The sequence below is a fragment of the Muscardinus avellanarius genome (genome assembly GCF_963383645.1).
Source record: "Muscardinus avellanarius genome assembly, chromosome: 5".
NCBI classification, from domain to species: domain Eukaryota; kingdom Metazoa; phylum Chordata; class Mammalia; order Rodentia; family Gliridae; genus Muscardinus; species Muscardinus avellanarius.
Window position 1 is genome coordinate 120,115,296 of NC_137790.1, and position 14,187 is coordinate 120,129,482.

The 14,187-nt window shown below is 43.2% G+C and overlaps 1 protein-coding gene across 1 annotated transcript in view; it reads left to right on the plus strand.

Moving 5' to 3' along the window:
• Positions 1 to 3,705: 3,705 nt before the first annotated feature.
• GMPS (guanine monophosphate synthase) overlaps positions 3,706 to 14,187 on the plus strand; it is a gene marked incomplete at both ends in the record, with an annotated part of 37,827 nt that continues 27,345 nt past the window's right edge. Inside the window, one exon of the mRNA XM_080695542.1 lies at positions 3,706 to 3,732. Coding sequence (XP_080551668.1) covers positions 3,706 to 3,732 — 27 coding nt within the window. The remainder of the gene's footprint in view (positions 3,733 to 14,187) is intronic.

Sequence of the window (14,187 nt, forward strand, 5' to 3'; positions counted from 1 at the left end):
AAATTCCCCTGGGTTCCATCCCCAGACCTGCAAAAATAAATAAATAAATAAATAAATAAATAAATATAAAAATTCCAGTCATCTAACCAGGCGTGATGGTGCACGCTTATCTCAGCATTTGGAGGCAGAGACTGGAGGATCACCGTTCGTGGACAGCCTCAGTTACTTAGCAAGGCCATTTGCAACTCAGTGAGATCCTGTTCCATCCCCAGTACTTAAAAAAAAAAAAAAAATCCAGTGGTCTAGAACAGTCTTGCCATACAGAATCCTATAGTACCTAATAGCATTTCTCTTTTCTTTTAACTTTCTTCATTAAAAATTCCTTATACCAGGAAACAGGAGGATCACAGGTTCGTGGTTAGCCTCAGCAATTTAGGCCCACTACACCTTAGTGAGACCCTGTTTCAAAAATAAAAAATAAAATAGGGCTTGGGGTATAGATCAGAGGTAGATTGCCCCTGGGTTCAGTCCCCAATAACACACACACACACACACACACACACACACACACACAGTTCTTTTAGAAATCTTTCAATTTAAAGCCGGGCATGGTGGCGCCAATTTAAAGCCGGGCATGGTGGCACACGCTTGTAATCCCAGCATTCGGGAGGCTGAGACTGGAGGATCACGGTTCCGGGACAGCCTCAGCTACTTAGTGAGGCCCTCCACAAGTTAGTGAAACCCTGTTTCAAAATAAAGAATAAAAAATAGGGCAGGAGGTATAGCTCAGTTTGAATGCCCCTGGGTTCCATCGGAAAACCCACAAAAAAAAAAAAAAAAAGAAATCTTTCAATTTAGACAAAATACTGGTTTTAAGTAAGAAGTTATATTCTTTATAATTCTTTCATCAAAGCACACTTTAAAAATGCTTTAACCTTTTATATAGAAAATCACATTAATTAGGAATTAACTCTTAGTAATTTATGTTAAGATCCAAAAGAAGGTAATCCTGAACTGTTCCTTACATATATGAAAACATATTTGATAGACTTGAATAGATTGTCTTTTGCTCACATAAGGAGCCAAGAGCACTTTGTATTTAGCATTGATGTTTAGCCTCTTAGTCCTGAAGGTTTCTTGCTATATTTCCAGCCCTATTTTTTATCCTTTATTTTGAAACAGGGTCTCACTAAGTTGTGGAGGGCCTCACTAAATAGCTGCGGCTGGTTGCAAACCTACGATCCTCCTGTCTCAGCCTCACAAGTACTGGGGTTACAATCTCGCGCCGCTACGCCCTGCTAAGATGTCAGGATTTTTAAAGGAGTGTAGAAGGTAAACACAGGTGAAGAATAATATAAGAAAAGGGTCAGAAATGCAAATACAAAGAAACCCAACCCTTGAAATTAGGAAGGCTGTGAGAAGCCCAGGAAAAGGCAGCTGAGCAATCTTAGAGATAAAAAGACTTTGTAAGAAGGGAAATAGTTTCAAGAGAGGGAGGGGTCAATAGAGTCAAAAGTTGGTGAACTTAGTACAGCTCCTAGTACTTGCTAAAAGCATTATCTAATGTTGATGAGCTCTAGCCAATCCTTAATGGTGACACATATTATCACATGCCATTTCCATTCTATTGGGAGTGGATGTTTATGCAAGATGAGGCTCTCCTATTGGTTACTGCACTTATTTTCTGGATAGTTCACTCAGACCTACCAACACAAACCAGTATCCATGAGTTTGGAAAGCTCCAGCATTCATTTATCAGCTCAGAAAAAAGTAGGTGAAATACATTGAGTATAAAACTCTTGGATCTTTTTTTTTTTTTTTTTTGGTGGTACTGGGGGTGGAACCAGGGGCTTTTCTACCTTCTGGTTATACTCTCAGACCTCTTATATACTTTATTTGGAAACAGGGTCTCACTAAGTTGCTGAGAACCTCACCAAGTATCTGAGGCTGGCTTTGAACCTGTGTGACCCTCCTGTCTCAGCCTCCCAAGCGCCGGGATTACAAGCATGCGCCACCACGCCCGGTACCCTTGGGCCTTTTTGCCCTGTAAATATAATAAATTAGCCGGGCGTAGTGCCACATGCTTGTAATCCCAGCATTTGGGAGGCAGAGATGGGAAGATCACAGTTTGCCAACAGCCTCAGCTTAGTGAGGCCCTTTGCAACCTGTTTCAAAATAAAGCATAAAAATAGGGCTGGGGGTGTAGCTCTGAGGTAGAATGCCCCTGGGTTCCATCCCCAGTACTGAAAAAAAAAAAAAAATATATATATATATATATATATATGATAAACTGTTTATTCTATCCCCAGATTGGGTAGCCTCTTCTGTGTGGGAGCAGGGGAGTACTGTGGATTGAACCCAGGTGCATTCTACCTTTGGTCTATGCCCCAATTTTATTTTTTATATTTATTTATTTATTTGTTTATTATTTATTTATTTAGTGTTACTGGGGATGGAACCCAGGGGCCTTCTACCTCTGGCCTACACTCCCCGACTTATATATTTTTATTTATATTTTATAAATAAAATATATTTTTATATTTTTAATTTATATTTTATTTGGAAACAGGGTCTCACTAAGTTGCTGGGCACCTCACTAAGTAGCTGAGACTGGCTTTGAACCTGCAAGATCCTCCTGCCTCTGCCTTCACTGAACTGGTTAGAATAAGGTAGATTTGGGAAGTCAGGGTTGTCTCTGGATCAAATATTGTAACTAATTGTTTCTGCTGGTGCCAAGGGATAGCAAGAGGGACTGCAGCTCCTTCCCCCAAAACAATCCTAAGAAAAACATCTGTGCAGGTAGTTTCAAGACCATTTCCTCAGCCCAGCTGTCTAGCAGACAGCTGCTCCCAAACACTCATATTTTTGGGGGGTTGATATGTAATACCGGACCTATGGGTTTGTTTTTGCTGGTTTGTTTTTGTTGGAGATTGATACCAGGGGGTGCTGCAACTGAGCTACACCCGCAGCTGTTTTGGGATAGGGTCTCGCCAAGTTGTCCCAGGTTGGACTGGAACTTGGGTTTCTCCTCAGCCCGTGCGACAGCCCTGCGGAAACTTTTGATGTACCTAAGTGATCAAACTTCACATTGGCGCCCCTTGACAGTGACCAGGAAACTTTCCAAGCAGAAAGCTGCCTGGGCTGTTGCTTGGTCTGGCAACCTGTGATAAGGCCAGGCCACAGGCCAAGCCTCACTGGGAGCCTCTGCCAGCCCACAACCACAGTAGGTAGGAAGGGTCCTGGTTTCCTTCTTCCTCCTTCCTTTCCTCCCATTCCCAGAGCTGCCCTCCTCCTTTGTACATACAGGTGGCCTTCTTCCTCTTCCATTTCTGAGGAGGCTCTCCTCCTCCTTCTCTTCCTCCCTTTCCTGGAGTGGATCTTCTCTTCCTCCTCCTCCCTCTTTCCTCCTTCCCCTCCTCTCTCAGTCCAGAATTGGCCCTTGCCTTCTCTTTCCTCTCCCTCCTCCCTCTGCTGTTTCTTCTCCTCCCCTTCTCCCTTTCCCTCCCTCCCCTTCCCAGGGCGGACCGGCTTCTGGCCCCTCCCCTTATGGGCGTGACCAGGCGGCGACGGCAGCTCCTAGTGGCTGGCCGGGCCCGCGGGGCGCTGGCTCCGCCCCCGGCGGCGGAAGCGGAGCGGGCGAGCGGGCGGCGTGCGCGCGGCTGTTCGCTCTCCCGCGGAGCTGGCTGCCAGGTTGCTCCTCGGCCCGCGCTCTCGGCGGCCGCTGCTCCACCACTAGGCCTCCCCGCGCCTCGCACTGCCGCCGCGATGGCCCTGTGCAACGGAGACTCCAAGGTCAGCCCCCGGGGCCCGCTGCCTCGGCCCGCGCTCTCCCGGCGCGGCGCTTTGTTGGCCCTGCCTGCGCGGCGGCCTGGCGTCGGGGCGTCGGTCCGCGGCCGCGGGGCGCCGATCGGGGACGGAGGCAGGCGGCGCCCTCGGCGGCGGGGCCGCGGGCCTCTTGCCTCGCCGGCCTCTTCCCGCCGCCCCCGCGGGCCCGGCGCCGTCAGCTTTGTCCGGGCCGCCGTCGGTGCCCGCGGGCCGCCCCGGTGCTGGGTCCGTTCCCGGTCCTCGTCCTCATCTGTAGGCCACCCACCCTGTTGGGTCTCCACGGGCCGCTCCCGCGCTCATGAGGGCCGCCCTCTTCCCCTCTCCGGGTCCCCAGCACCCTGTCCGCGCTGATCTAGGGGCCGCCCCCGACCGGGTGCCCCCCGCTTTGGGGTTCCCTTCTCTCGGTCCCCCGGGCCCGTTCCCGATCGCTGCGGGCCGCCCCCGCACCCCGAGCCGCCTCGCGCTTTCCTTGCAGGCCATCCTGTCTTCTCTCTCAGCAACTGGGTACCTTGACTCGCTTCTGCGGTCACATTTTCCCTGGCCTAGCGTTCTTCCAGACCGTCAGCGGGAAAGTGCGAGGGTTCGCGGTTACCTAAGCAAGGTGTCCTCCTGGAGGTGTCCTTCGTGGTCTTACGTAGGAGACCACTTTATGGTGCGAGTGCGTAGGGCTTAGAACTTGGGTGGGAATGGGTGTTGTAGTCATCTGGAGCCGCAGTCCTAAGTGGCACACCTTGGTGCGACCTCTCGGGAATTGGTAATCAGAGGTAATTGTTGAGCAAATGAGTGCAAGTGATGAGGCAGCTGATGACTCTTTAACCGAGGTACCTGCCATTCTCAGCCTGGAACGCTCAGATTGGCGGGAACGCACGCAGACCTCAGGGAACAGGTCTTTTCTATTAACGACTTGCAAAACGTTCCTCTTCTCTATTTTGATTCTTAAAATTCATTGGGTAGATTCATCTTAATGCTAGCACATGAATCAGTCGTAATTTTAGTAGTCAAACCTGACTTTTCAAATACTTACGTATTTGAAAAATACGTAATGCATTTGAGAAGATTGTGTTTACAAAAGTTAAGTGACACCAGAAAGTTCAAAATTCAGTAACATTTTCCCCCCTAACTGGAATTTTTGTTTACTTGGAATTTTAAAGAGAATCTTGATCAGTTTGATATATTTGAACCTAAAGCAGCCGCAGCTAGTGAGGCTCTCAGCAACTTAGACCCTGTTTTCAAATAAAATATAAAATAAGTCTGGGAGTATAGCCCGAAGGTAGAAAGCCTCTGGGTTCCACCCCCAGTACCCCCCCCCACACACAAAACCTAAAGTGAATTATCTAAATTCTATTTCAAGGCCTTTTGGTTTTTTTTTTTTAACAGCATAATTAATCATTTAAAATTATCTTAACAATTTGGTGTGGATCAAATTGGAAGCATTTAAGAGGATCAATCTGGGGAATTAACATCTAGTCTATAATTTATGTACTCCTAGGGGAAAACACTGACAAACCTTGATGTGTCAATCATAAGTATTTAAAGATGTGTTTAAATTTAGGTAAATGATTATAATAAATAGTTGATATAAGTTTTACTTGGAAATGTAAGGGTCTCTTTTCTATTGCCTACAACTGAACCACCTTTGCCTCAGGAGTAAAATACAGATGGCTGTAACAAGTTTAAGGTACACCCATTGTTCTGTTATATGAAGATCCTAGTTCATAAGTTACAGGTTGGCAAAGGACTAGCTTTGATTTCTATTTCTGATATATTTCATTTATTAGGATTTTCTCATAGGGCATTTTTGAAGTTATACAGTGTGGTGTATTGGCTTTAAAGCTAATAATCGGGAAGCTGAGACAGGAGGATCCAGGTTCTTTTTTTTTTTTTTTTTTTGGTGGTACTGGGGGTGGAACCCAGAAGCTTTCTACCTCCGGGCTATCCTCCCAGACCTATTTTATATTTTATTTAGAAACAGGGTCTCAGTAAGTTGCTGAGAGCCTCACTAAGTAGTTGAGGCTGGCTTCGAACCTCTGCGATCCTCCTGTCTCAGCCTCCCAAGCATAGGGATTATAAACCTGCGCCACCACGCCCGGCTAGGATCCAGGTTCTAAGCCAGCCTCAGCAACTTTTCGAGATCTTGCTTCAAAATAAAAAGACATACCTGTAATCCCAGTACTTAATAGGTTGAGACAAGATGACTACAGGTTCAAGGCCAGCCTCAGCAACTTATTGAGATCCTGTTTCAAAATAAAAAGGGCTGGTGTAGCTCAGAGGTAGAATGCCTGAGGGTTCTATTCCAATACCATAAGAAAGAGTCACATGCCTGTAATCCTAGTATTTGAGAGGATGACATAGAAGGATCATAGGTTTAAAGACAGCCTCAGCAACCTACTGGAGACCCTGTTTCAAAAAGAAATGTAAACTGGGCGTGGTGATGCACACTTGTAATCCCAGTACTGGGGAGGCTGAGACAGGATCCAGGTTCATGGCCAGTCTCAGCTATTTAGTGAGGCCCTCTGCAACTTAGTGAGACCCTGTTTCAAAATAATAAGAAATAGGGCTGGGGGTGTAGCTCAGAGGTAGAATGTCCCTGGATTCCATGTCCAGTACTGGAAAAAAGCCCAAAACAAAAACAGGTGTGGTGGCAAATGCTTGAAATTCTAGTACTTGGAGGAGACCGAGACAGGAGGATCACATGTTTGCAGCCAACTTCAGCTTAGTGAGGTCCCCTGCAACTTAGTGAGACCCTCTTTCAAAATAAAAACAAAATAGGGCTGGTGGTGTAGCTCAGAGGTAGAATGCCCCTGGGTTCCTTCCCCAGTACCACACACAAAATGGCCAGAAGTGTGGCTCAGAGGTAGGATGTTCTTGGGTTTAATTCCTAGTACCACTTACATGCACACAAAAATTAAAAATAAAATAATTAAATGGCATTTTTGCACGGTAGAAGCAAGGAAGTGTGACCTAAAAGCTGTAAAAGCTTTTGGGTTGTTTTCATTGGTTTTATACATAGCATTTTAAAGCTAGCTTCCTAAACTGAAAGAACATAGCTGGAACTAGAACCTATTTTTTCTTTTTTTCCCCCAGAGTACTTGTTTAACCATCAAAGGCAGACTATTTGCTTAGTTAAGGAACTGACATAAAGTTATTTCACTAAAGATTTTATCAGCTACAGCATGGCCTGTCAGATTTCCCTTAACTTTCTCTGTCTGTAGCAAGACTATTTGTAACAAAATGTTTCCCAGTTTTATTAAGGCAGCATTATCAGTAGTGTTCTTGGGGTGAAGTGTATAGCTCCCCATTGTTTGCTCCCCTGCCTAAGCGTTAGACTCCTGTTTGGAGTAGAGGTGCTACCTATTCCACTTCCTTTCTTGAGGTATTAAATGACTACAGTGTACCATACTTGTATTAAAAGTGTTTTATACAGCTGGGCGGGGCGGCGCACTCTTGTAATCCTAGCATTCAGGAGGCTGAGACCAGAGGATCGCGGTTCGCGGACAGCCTCAGCTACTTAGTGAGGCCCTCTGCAACTCAGTGAGACTATTAAAGAATAAAAAATAGGGCAAGCGTTGTAGCTCAGAGGTCGAATGCCCCTGGGTTCCATCCCCAGACCCGCAAAAAAAAAAAAAGTGTTTTATATATATTTTTTGATTATGTGTAATACTGAATCTTTAAGGATATCTAATATTATTTATTGTGGTACTGGGGATTAAAGCAGGGGCCTTTTCATGCTAGGCAAGTGCTCTACCACAGAGGCCTAATAATGTTACTTTAAAACAGGAACTTCCACGCCAGGCATGGTGGCTCACGTTGGTAATCCCAGCGTTTGGGAGGCAGAGACTGTAGGATCACAGTTCTCAGACAGCCTCAGCTACTTTAGTAAGGTCCTTTGCAATTCAGTGGGTCCCTGTTTCAAAATAACGAATTAAAAACAGGACTGGGTGTATAGCTCAGAGGTAGCATGCCCCTGGGTTCCATTTGCAGTGCTGCAAAAAGAAAAAGCAAAAAACACAGGAACTTCTAAAATTGTTTTGAATTTAATGGAAATACAACTTGGGATGCACTGGGAGGTAAATAACCATCATCTTTTATAGCTTGCTTGCTCATTTGTTTATATGACTGGGGATTGAATCCAGAGGCATTCTACCTCTTAACTATACTCCAGTTCTTTTTACTTTTTTTATTTATTTTGGTGGTATTGCAGGTGGAACTCACGGGCTTTTCTACATTTGGGCTATACTCCCAGACCTGTTTTATACTTTATTTGGAAACAGGGTTCATCTCACTACGTTACTGAGAGCCTCACTAAGTAGCTAAGGCTGGCCTTGAACCTGTGTGATTCTTCTGTCTCAGCCTCCCAAGCACAGGAATTACAAGCATGCACCACCACGCCTGGTTTACTTTTTTATTTTGAAATGGTCTCACTAAGTTGCTGAGACTGGCCTTGAATCTGTGATCCTCCTGTCTCAGCCTCTCTTTTATAATTTAACTTAAAAATTTTTTTTCAGAGTTCAAAGATGAAATTTTTTTCTTTGTATTTCATTCCATCTGTTGTTCAGCTAGAATGTAAGCACTACAAACAAAAGGAATTTTTGTTTTGTAATGTGCTTTTAGTCTTGAAAGACTTTGAAAGTTTTTCAGGACCTCTGATGACATTCATTGCCTTTAGAAAAGCAGGCCTATTTGTCACCTATTAAAATAATTGTCATTTAAGATTGTGTGTGTGTGTGTGTGTGTGTGTGTGTGTGTGTGTTACTGAGGATTGAACCCAGGGGCATTCTCCCTCTGAGCTATACCCCAGCCATTTTTTTTTTTTCTTTTGAAACAAGGTCTTACTAGGTTACATAAAGTCTTGCTATATTGCTGAGGCTGTCCTTGAATCTGTGATCCTCCTATCTCAACTTCCTAAATACTGGGATTACAGATGTATGCCACTACACCTGGCTCTTAAACTTTGTTTCTATGTCTCCCTAAACTCCATTTTAATACTTAAAATGAAGGCCTCAGGATTAATACATAATCTGAAGCACTTTTTTTTTTTTTTTTTTTTTTTTGGTGGTACTGGGGATAGAACCCTTCTACCTCCGGGCTACACTCCCAGACCTATTTTATATTTTAATATTAAGCCAGCGAGACTGGCTTCGAACCTGTGATCTTCCTGTCTCTGCCTCCCAAGCGAGGGGATTACAAGCATGTGCCACCATGCTCACCCTCTGAAGCACTTTTTGAATCAACTTAAAAGTAACTGTTCTCTACAATTTTTATTCTTTGAATTGCATATATATAATTCTGGGTAGGGTGGAATATTATTTTTTTCCATGATTATTGTGGAATAGAGAGTCTTTTTATATTTATTTGCTCAGGAATTACAGTGTTTTAAAAATTGCTTTGCAGCCGGGTGTGGTGGCACACGCTTGTAATCCCCGTGCTTGGAAGGCTGAGACAGGAGGATCGCATAGGTTTGAAGCCAGCCTCAGCTGGCTTAAGAGACACTGTTTCCAAATAAAAAAGTATAAAAATAGGTCTGGAAATGTAGCCTGGAGGTAGAAGGCCCCTGGGTTCCATCCCCAGAACTACCAAAAACAAAAAAACACAAAACAAAACAAAATTGCTTTGCTACTGTAGTAATATAAGTGGTTGGTTTATTTTGTTGTTGAAAGACCATTGCCATGCCTTCAGGGTCATAGTTTTGAGAACCCAGGTAATACTTTTATGCTGTCTTTCCTCTCCTGAAGATTATGCTAGGTGTGGTGATTCACACCTGTAAATCCCAGCACTTAAGGAGGCTGAGAAAGGATTGAAGGCTCAAGACCAGCCTCAGCAATTTAGCAAGACTTTTCAGCAACCTAGTGAAATGCTCTTTCAAAACAAAAAATAAAAAGGGTAGGAGTATAGCTAGGAGTTGGATGTCCCTGGGTTCACTCTCCAGTGCCAACGCGCACACACACAAATCGTCCCTTATAATAATGTGATAGGAAATAAGGCATTTGATCATAGTAGCACGTTCATATACTGTTTAAACAGGAACACAAGTATAAAAGGAAGTGTGAAAAATAATTTGTAATAATTTCTGCAAAATAAAGCGTAAGCGAGCCGGGCGTGGTGGCGCACACTTGTAATCCCAGCATTCTGGAGGCTGAGACTAGAGGATCACGGTTCGCAGCCAGCCTCAGCTATTTAGGCCCTTTGCAACTCGGTGAGACCCTGTTTCAAAATATAGAATGCAAAATAGGCTGGGGGGTGTAGCTTGGAGGTCGAATGCCCCTGTAGACCCACATAAATAAATAATGCTAAGTGAAATAATTGTGGAGATACACAATATAATGGATAACTAGTGAAACTTATGTAGTAAGAGTGTTCAGATGAATCTTCCGTACCTTCTGCACAGGAGCATTCAGCATCTTTGCAGGTACCTAGCGTTTCCCGCTCTGTTGGGTTTGTGATGGTTGAGAGGCTTTAACCTCCAGCTGGGGGTGGCTGTGAAACTGGCGCTAAGCAGCTTGTAGGGGCCCAGCTTCACATGTTTGTCTGTCGTCACCCCGAGCTGGGTGATTAGCAACTCCTTGTGTAGTGCCAGTGCCAGAAAAGATGAATTGTTGGTGTTTGGCTTTCGCAGTGAACCTGAAGGTAAAGTGAGCGCCCATTCACTGCACCTGCAGCCTATACAGTACCAGACAAAGCCAGGGCAGATGAGAATATAGAGTGAAAGTCTAATAAGTTCATCCCATCCTACTCAAGCGTAATTATTTTTAATATGTTGCTAAAAAAGAGAAATCTGAGGCAAATGTTGCGTTTGGTGGAATAGTGGAACAACAGGTGTAAATTAGAGTGCTGGGCGAACTGGTCTATATGGTCACTTCAGTATGAAGCGCAAATTGTTCTGAGTTTGACTGTGATTTCTTTAGTGATGTATATTTAAATTATGGCTAAAATTTAAGCCTAATGTATAAACATTGGGATAATTTTTTCTGAAGTAATACCTTGCTAATAAGTTATTCTAAAAACTTTGAAGTTTGCCATAACATTGTGTTTTTTTTAAAGTGGAAGCTGGCATGGTGGCCCAAAGTTGTAATTCCTGTATTTGGGAGGTTCCGGGTCAGCCTCAGTAACTTAGTGACGATCTTAGGTTCAGGGCCAGCCTCAGCAACTTAATGAGACCCTGTTTTAAAATACATAAAACAAGGACGGGAATATAGCTCTTAGGTAGAAAGCCCCTGGGTTCAGTCCCAGAACCACCAGAAAAATAAAAAATGGAGAATCAGCAATGTGAAAACTGATTAGAAGGTAAAATATAATCTGCCTTAACATTTACAAGGAATGTATTCCAAACCTTTAAATTGCCTGAGCATGTAAAAGTCTCTTTAGTTATTCTTGTTTGCCTCTGGGAAAACAGAAGGGAACCTTTTTATCTCTTAAAACTCACAGCCATGTAAATTTATTTTATTTTATTTATTTATTTGCGGGTCTGGGGATGGAACCCAGGAGCATTCTACCTCTGAGCTACACCCCTGCCCTATTTTTTATTCTTTATTTTGAAACCAGGTCTCACTGAGTTGCAGTGGGCCTCACTAAGTAGCTGAGGCTGTCCGTGAACCGCGCAATCCTCCTGTCACAGCCTCCCGAATGCTGGGATGACAAGCGTGTGCCACCACGCCTGGTTGCCACGTAAATTTAAATCACCTCCACCTCATCTATGATTTGGAGAACTAGTCTCAATAGTTCTCTGTGTCTCATGATCATAAATCTAGGATTTAAGATTTCTAAAATTCTGTTTTGGACAAACTTTAGGTAAACAATCCATATTTTAGGAAATTATCGATGAATAAAGATACCTGTAGATCATTGTTTTGATGTTAATAATGGTGTACAAAGTGGATTAACATAATGTCCTCCATGTTGCTGCAACTAACAGGATTTTATTCTTTTTTATGGTTAGTGGTATTCCATTATGTTTTTTATCCATCAAGTTGATGGACACTGGTTGTTTCCAGTTCTTGACTATTGTAAATAGTGCTGCAGTTGTTTTCTTGGCAGATTTATGTCATTTTCTTTGGATATACATTCAGTAGTGAGAATACTGGATCATATTTAATGTGGGGAGAGAAACTTCCATACTGTTTTATTTTGGCAGTACTAATTTATGTTCCCATCAGCAACATACAGGGGTTCCCTTTTCTCCACACCCTCCACGGCACTTATTCTCTTTTAGTCTCTTCTATTATTCATTCTTATTGGGGCAAGGTGATACCTCATTATGGTTTTGATTTGTATTTTCCTAATTATTAGTGGTGTTGAACATTTTCTTATAAACCTGTTGTCCATTTGTATGTCTTTGAGAAATGTCTATTGAAATATATTACCTATTCTTTATTTTTGCTATTAAGTTTCTGTAATTTCTTATTTTTTACCTCCTTTGTTAAATTTATTTTTTATTTTTTGGTAGCTATTATAAATGGAATTGTTTTTTTTTATTTCAATTTCAGATTATTCACTACTGGCATATAGGAATGTTGCTGATTTTAGGACCCATAATAGTGCCTCACTTTTTACAGGTGCTTAGTAAATACTTGATGAGTGTTTTGTTATTTTATTTCTGTGGTAATGGGGATTGAACCCAGGGATATTTTTACCTTTGAGTCACTCTCCTCTCCTAGCCCTCTTCAGTTCTTTTTTGAAACAGGATCTTGCTAAGTTGTTGAGGGTCTCAGCAACTGGCCTCGAATCTGGGATCTTCCTCTCAGCCTCCCAAGTACATGTGCTTCTATGCTCAGCTATTTTTAGTTTTTAGTACTGAGGACTGAAGCCAAGGGCATTCTACCTTGGAGCTACATCCCAGGCCTGTTTCTGGTTTTGAAACATGGTCTCACTACTTCCTGAGGCTGTCATTGAACCTTCAATCCTCCTGTTGTAAGTCTCCCAGGTACTAGGATTACAGGTATGTGCCACCACATCTGGCTTCTAGCTGATCTCTTTTGTTTTTGTTTTTGTTTTTTTGGTGGTACTGGGGTTCCTGGAAGCCCTTCTACCTCCGGGCTACACTCCCAGACCTATTTTATATATTTTTTAAATTTGGAAACGGGGTCTCTTAAGTCAGCGCGATTTGAACCTGCTGGCTTTGAACCTGTGCGATCCTCCTGTCTCTGCCACCCAAGCGCGGGGATTACAAGTGTGCGCCACCATGCCTGGCTCTGGCTGATCTTTGAAGTGTTAAACCAACCTTGCATTCCTTGGATACGTCTTACTTTATCATGTTGTGTAATACCATTTACATGTTGCTGGGTTTGGCTTGCTAGCAATTTTGTTGGGATTTTGTGTCTATATTCCTAAGAGATAATGACTTGTAGTTTTCTTATTGGTGTTTTTGGTTTTAGTAATGGGACAATACTGGCATTAAACATTGAATTGATACATCATTCTTGCTTTAGCTGCTGTAGGAGATCAGTTTTGGATGTGAGATTTTAAGATACATTTTGGTTGATCGTGTTCCCATTGTTGTATGTGCGTGTGTGGTGTGTGTGTGTGTGTGTGTGTGTGTGTGTGTGTGTGTGTGTTTGTGTGGTACTGGAGATGGAACCCAGGGGCCTTCTATGTCTGGGCTACACTCCCAGACCTCTTTTATATTTTATTTGGAAACAGGGTCTCATTAAGTTGCTGAGAGCCTCACTAAGTAGCTGAGGCTGGCTTCGAACCTGTGCAATCCTCCCGTCTCAGCCTCTCAAGCGCAGGTGTGTGGTGTTTTTAAATCAAAGCTGGTTTTATTTATGTAATGAGCAAACTTCTGTTAGTTTGCCCATTAGCTTTATTATCCTGTCTGATGTGGCACATGAGGGGTTCACCTGGCCTAGCTCTTTACAGGTTAGTTAGTAATGCTTGTAAGTGATTCCTCTCCTTTCTGTCTTCCATTAGTAGCCCCTTATTTTGAGAAGACAGGAAAAGATACGTGCATTTTTTTTTTATACTGGGGATGAAACCCAGGGGCTTTTCCACTCCCAGGCTATACTTCCAGACCTGTTTTATACTTTATTTGGAAATGGTCTAAGTTGCCGATAGCCTCACTAAGTAGCTGAGTCTGGCTTCGAACCTGTATGTTCCTCCTCCCTCAGCCTCCCAAGCGCTGGGATTACAAGCGTACACCACCACGCCCAGCTCGCATTTTTATTTTTTAAGATATAAAACTAAAGAGTTAGGGTAGTATATATCATAAAGACAAGAACAGAACTAACCATAAGTGTAGCCATTTTGTAGCCTTGACTTATATATTTAGTTGCATTTGGCAAGGGAAAGCAGAATCAAAGTCTTATTTGTTGTATATATCTATGGGGTACAGTGTACTGTTTGAGGAGGAGGCAGGTATGTAAGGTCTGTTTATGGCTTGGCACACTGGCACTCCTTGAGCCCAGGGTCAAAGGTAAGGAAATGATTTCA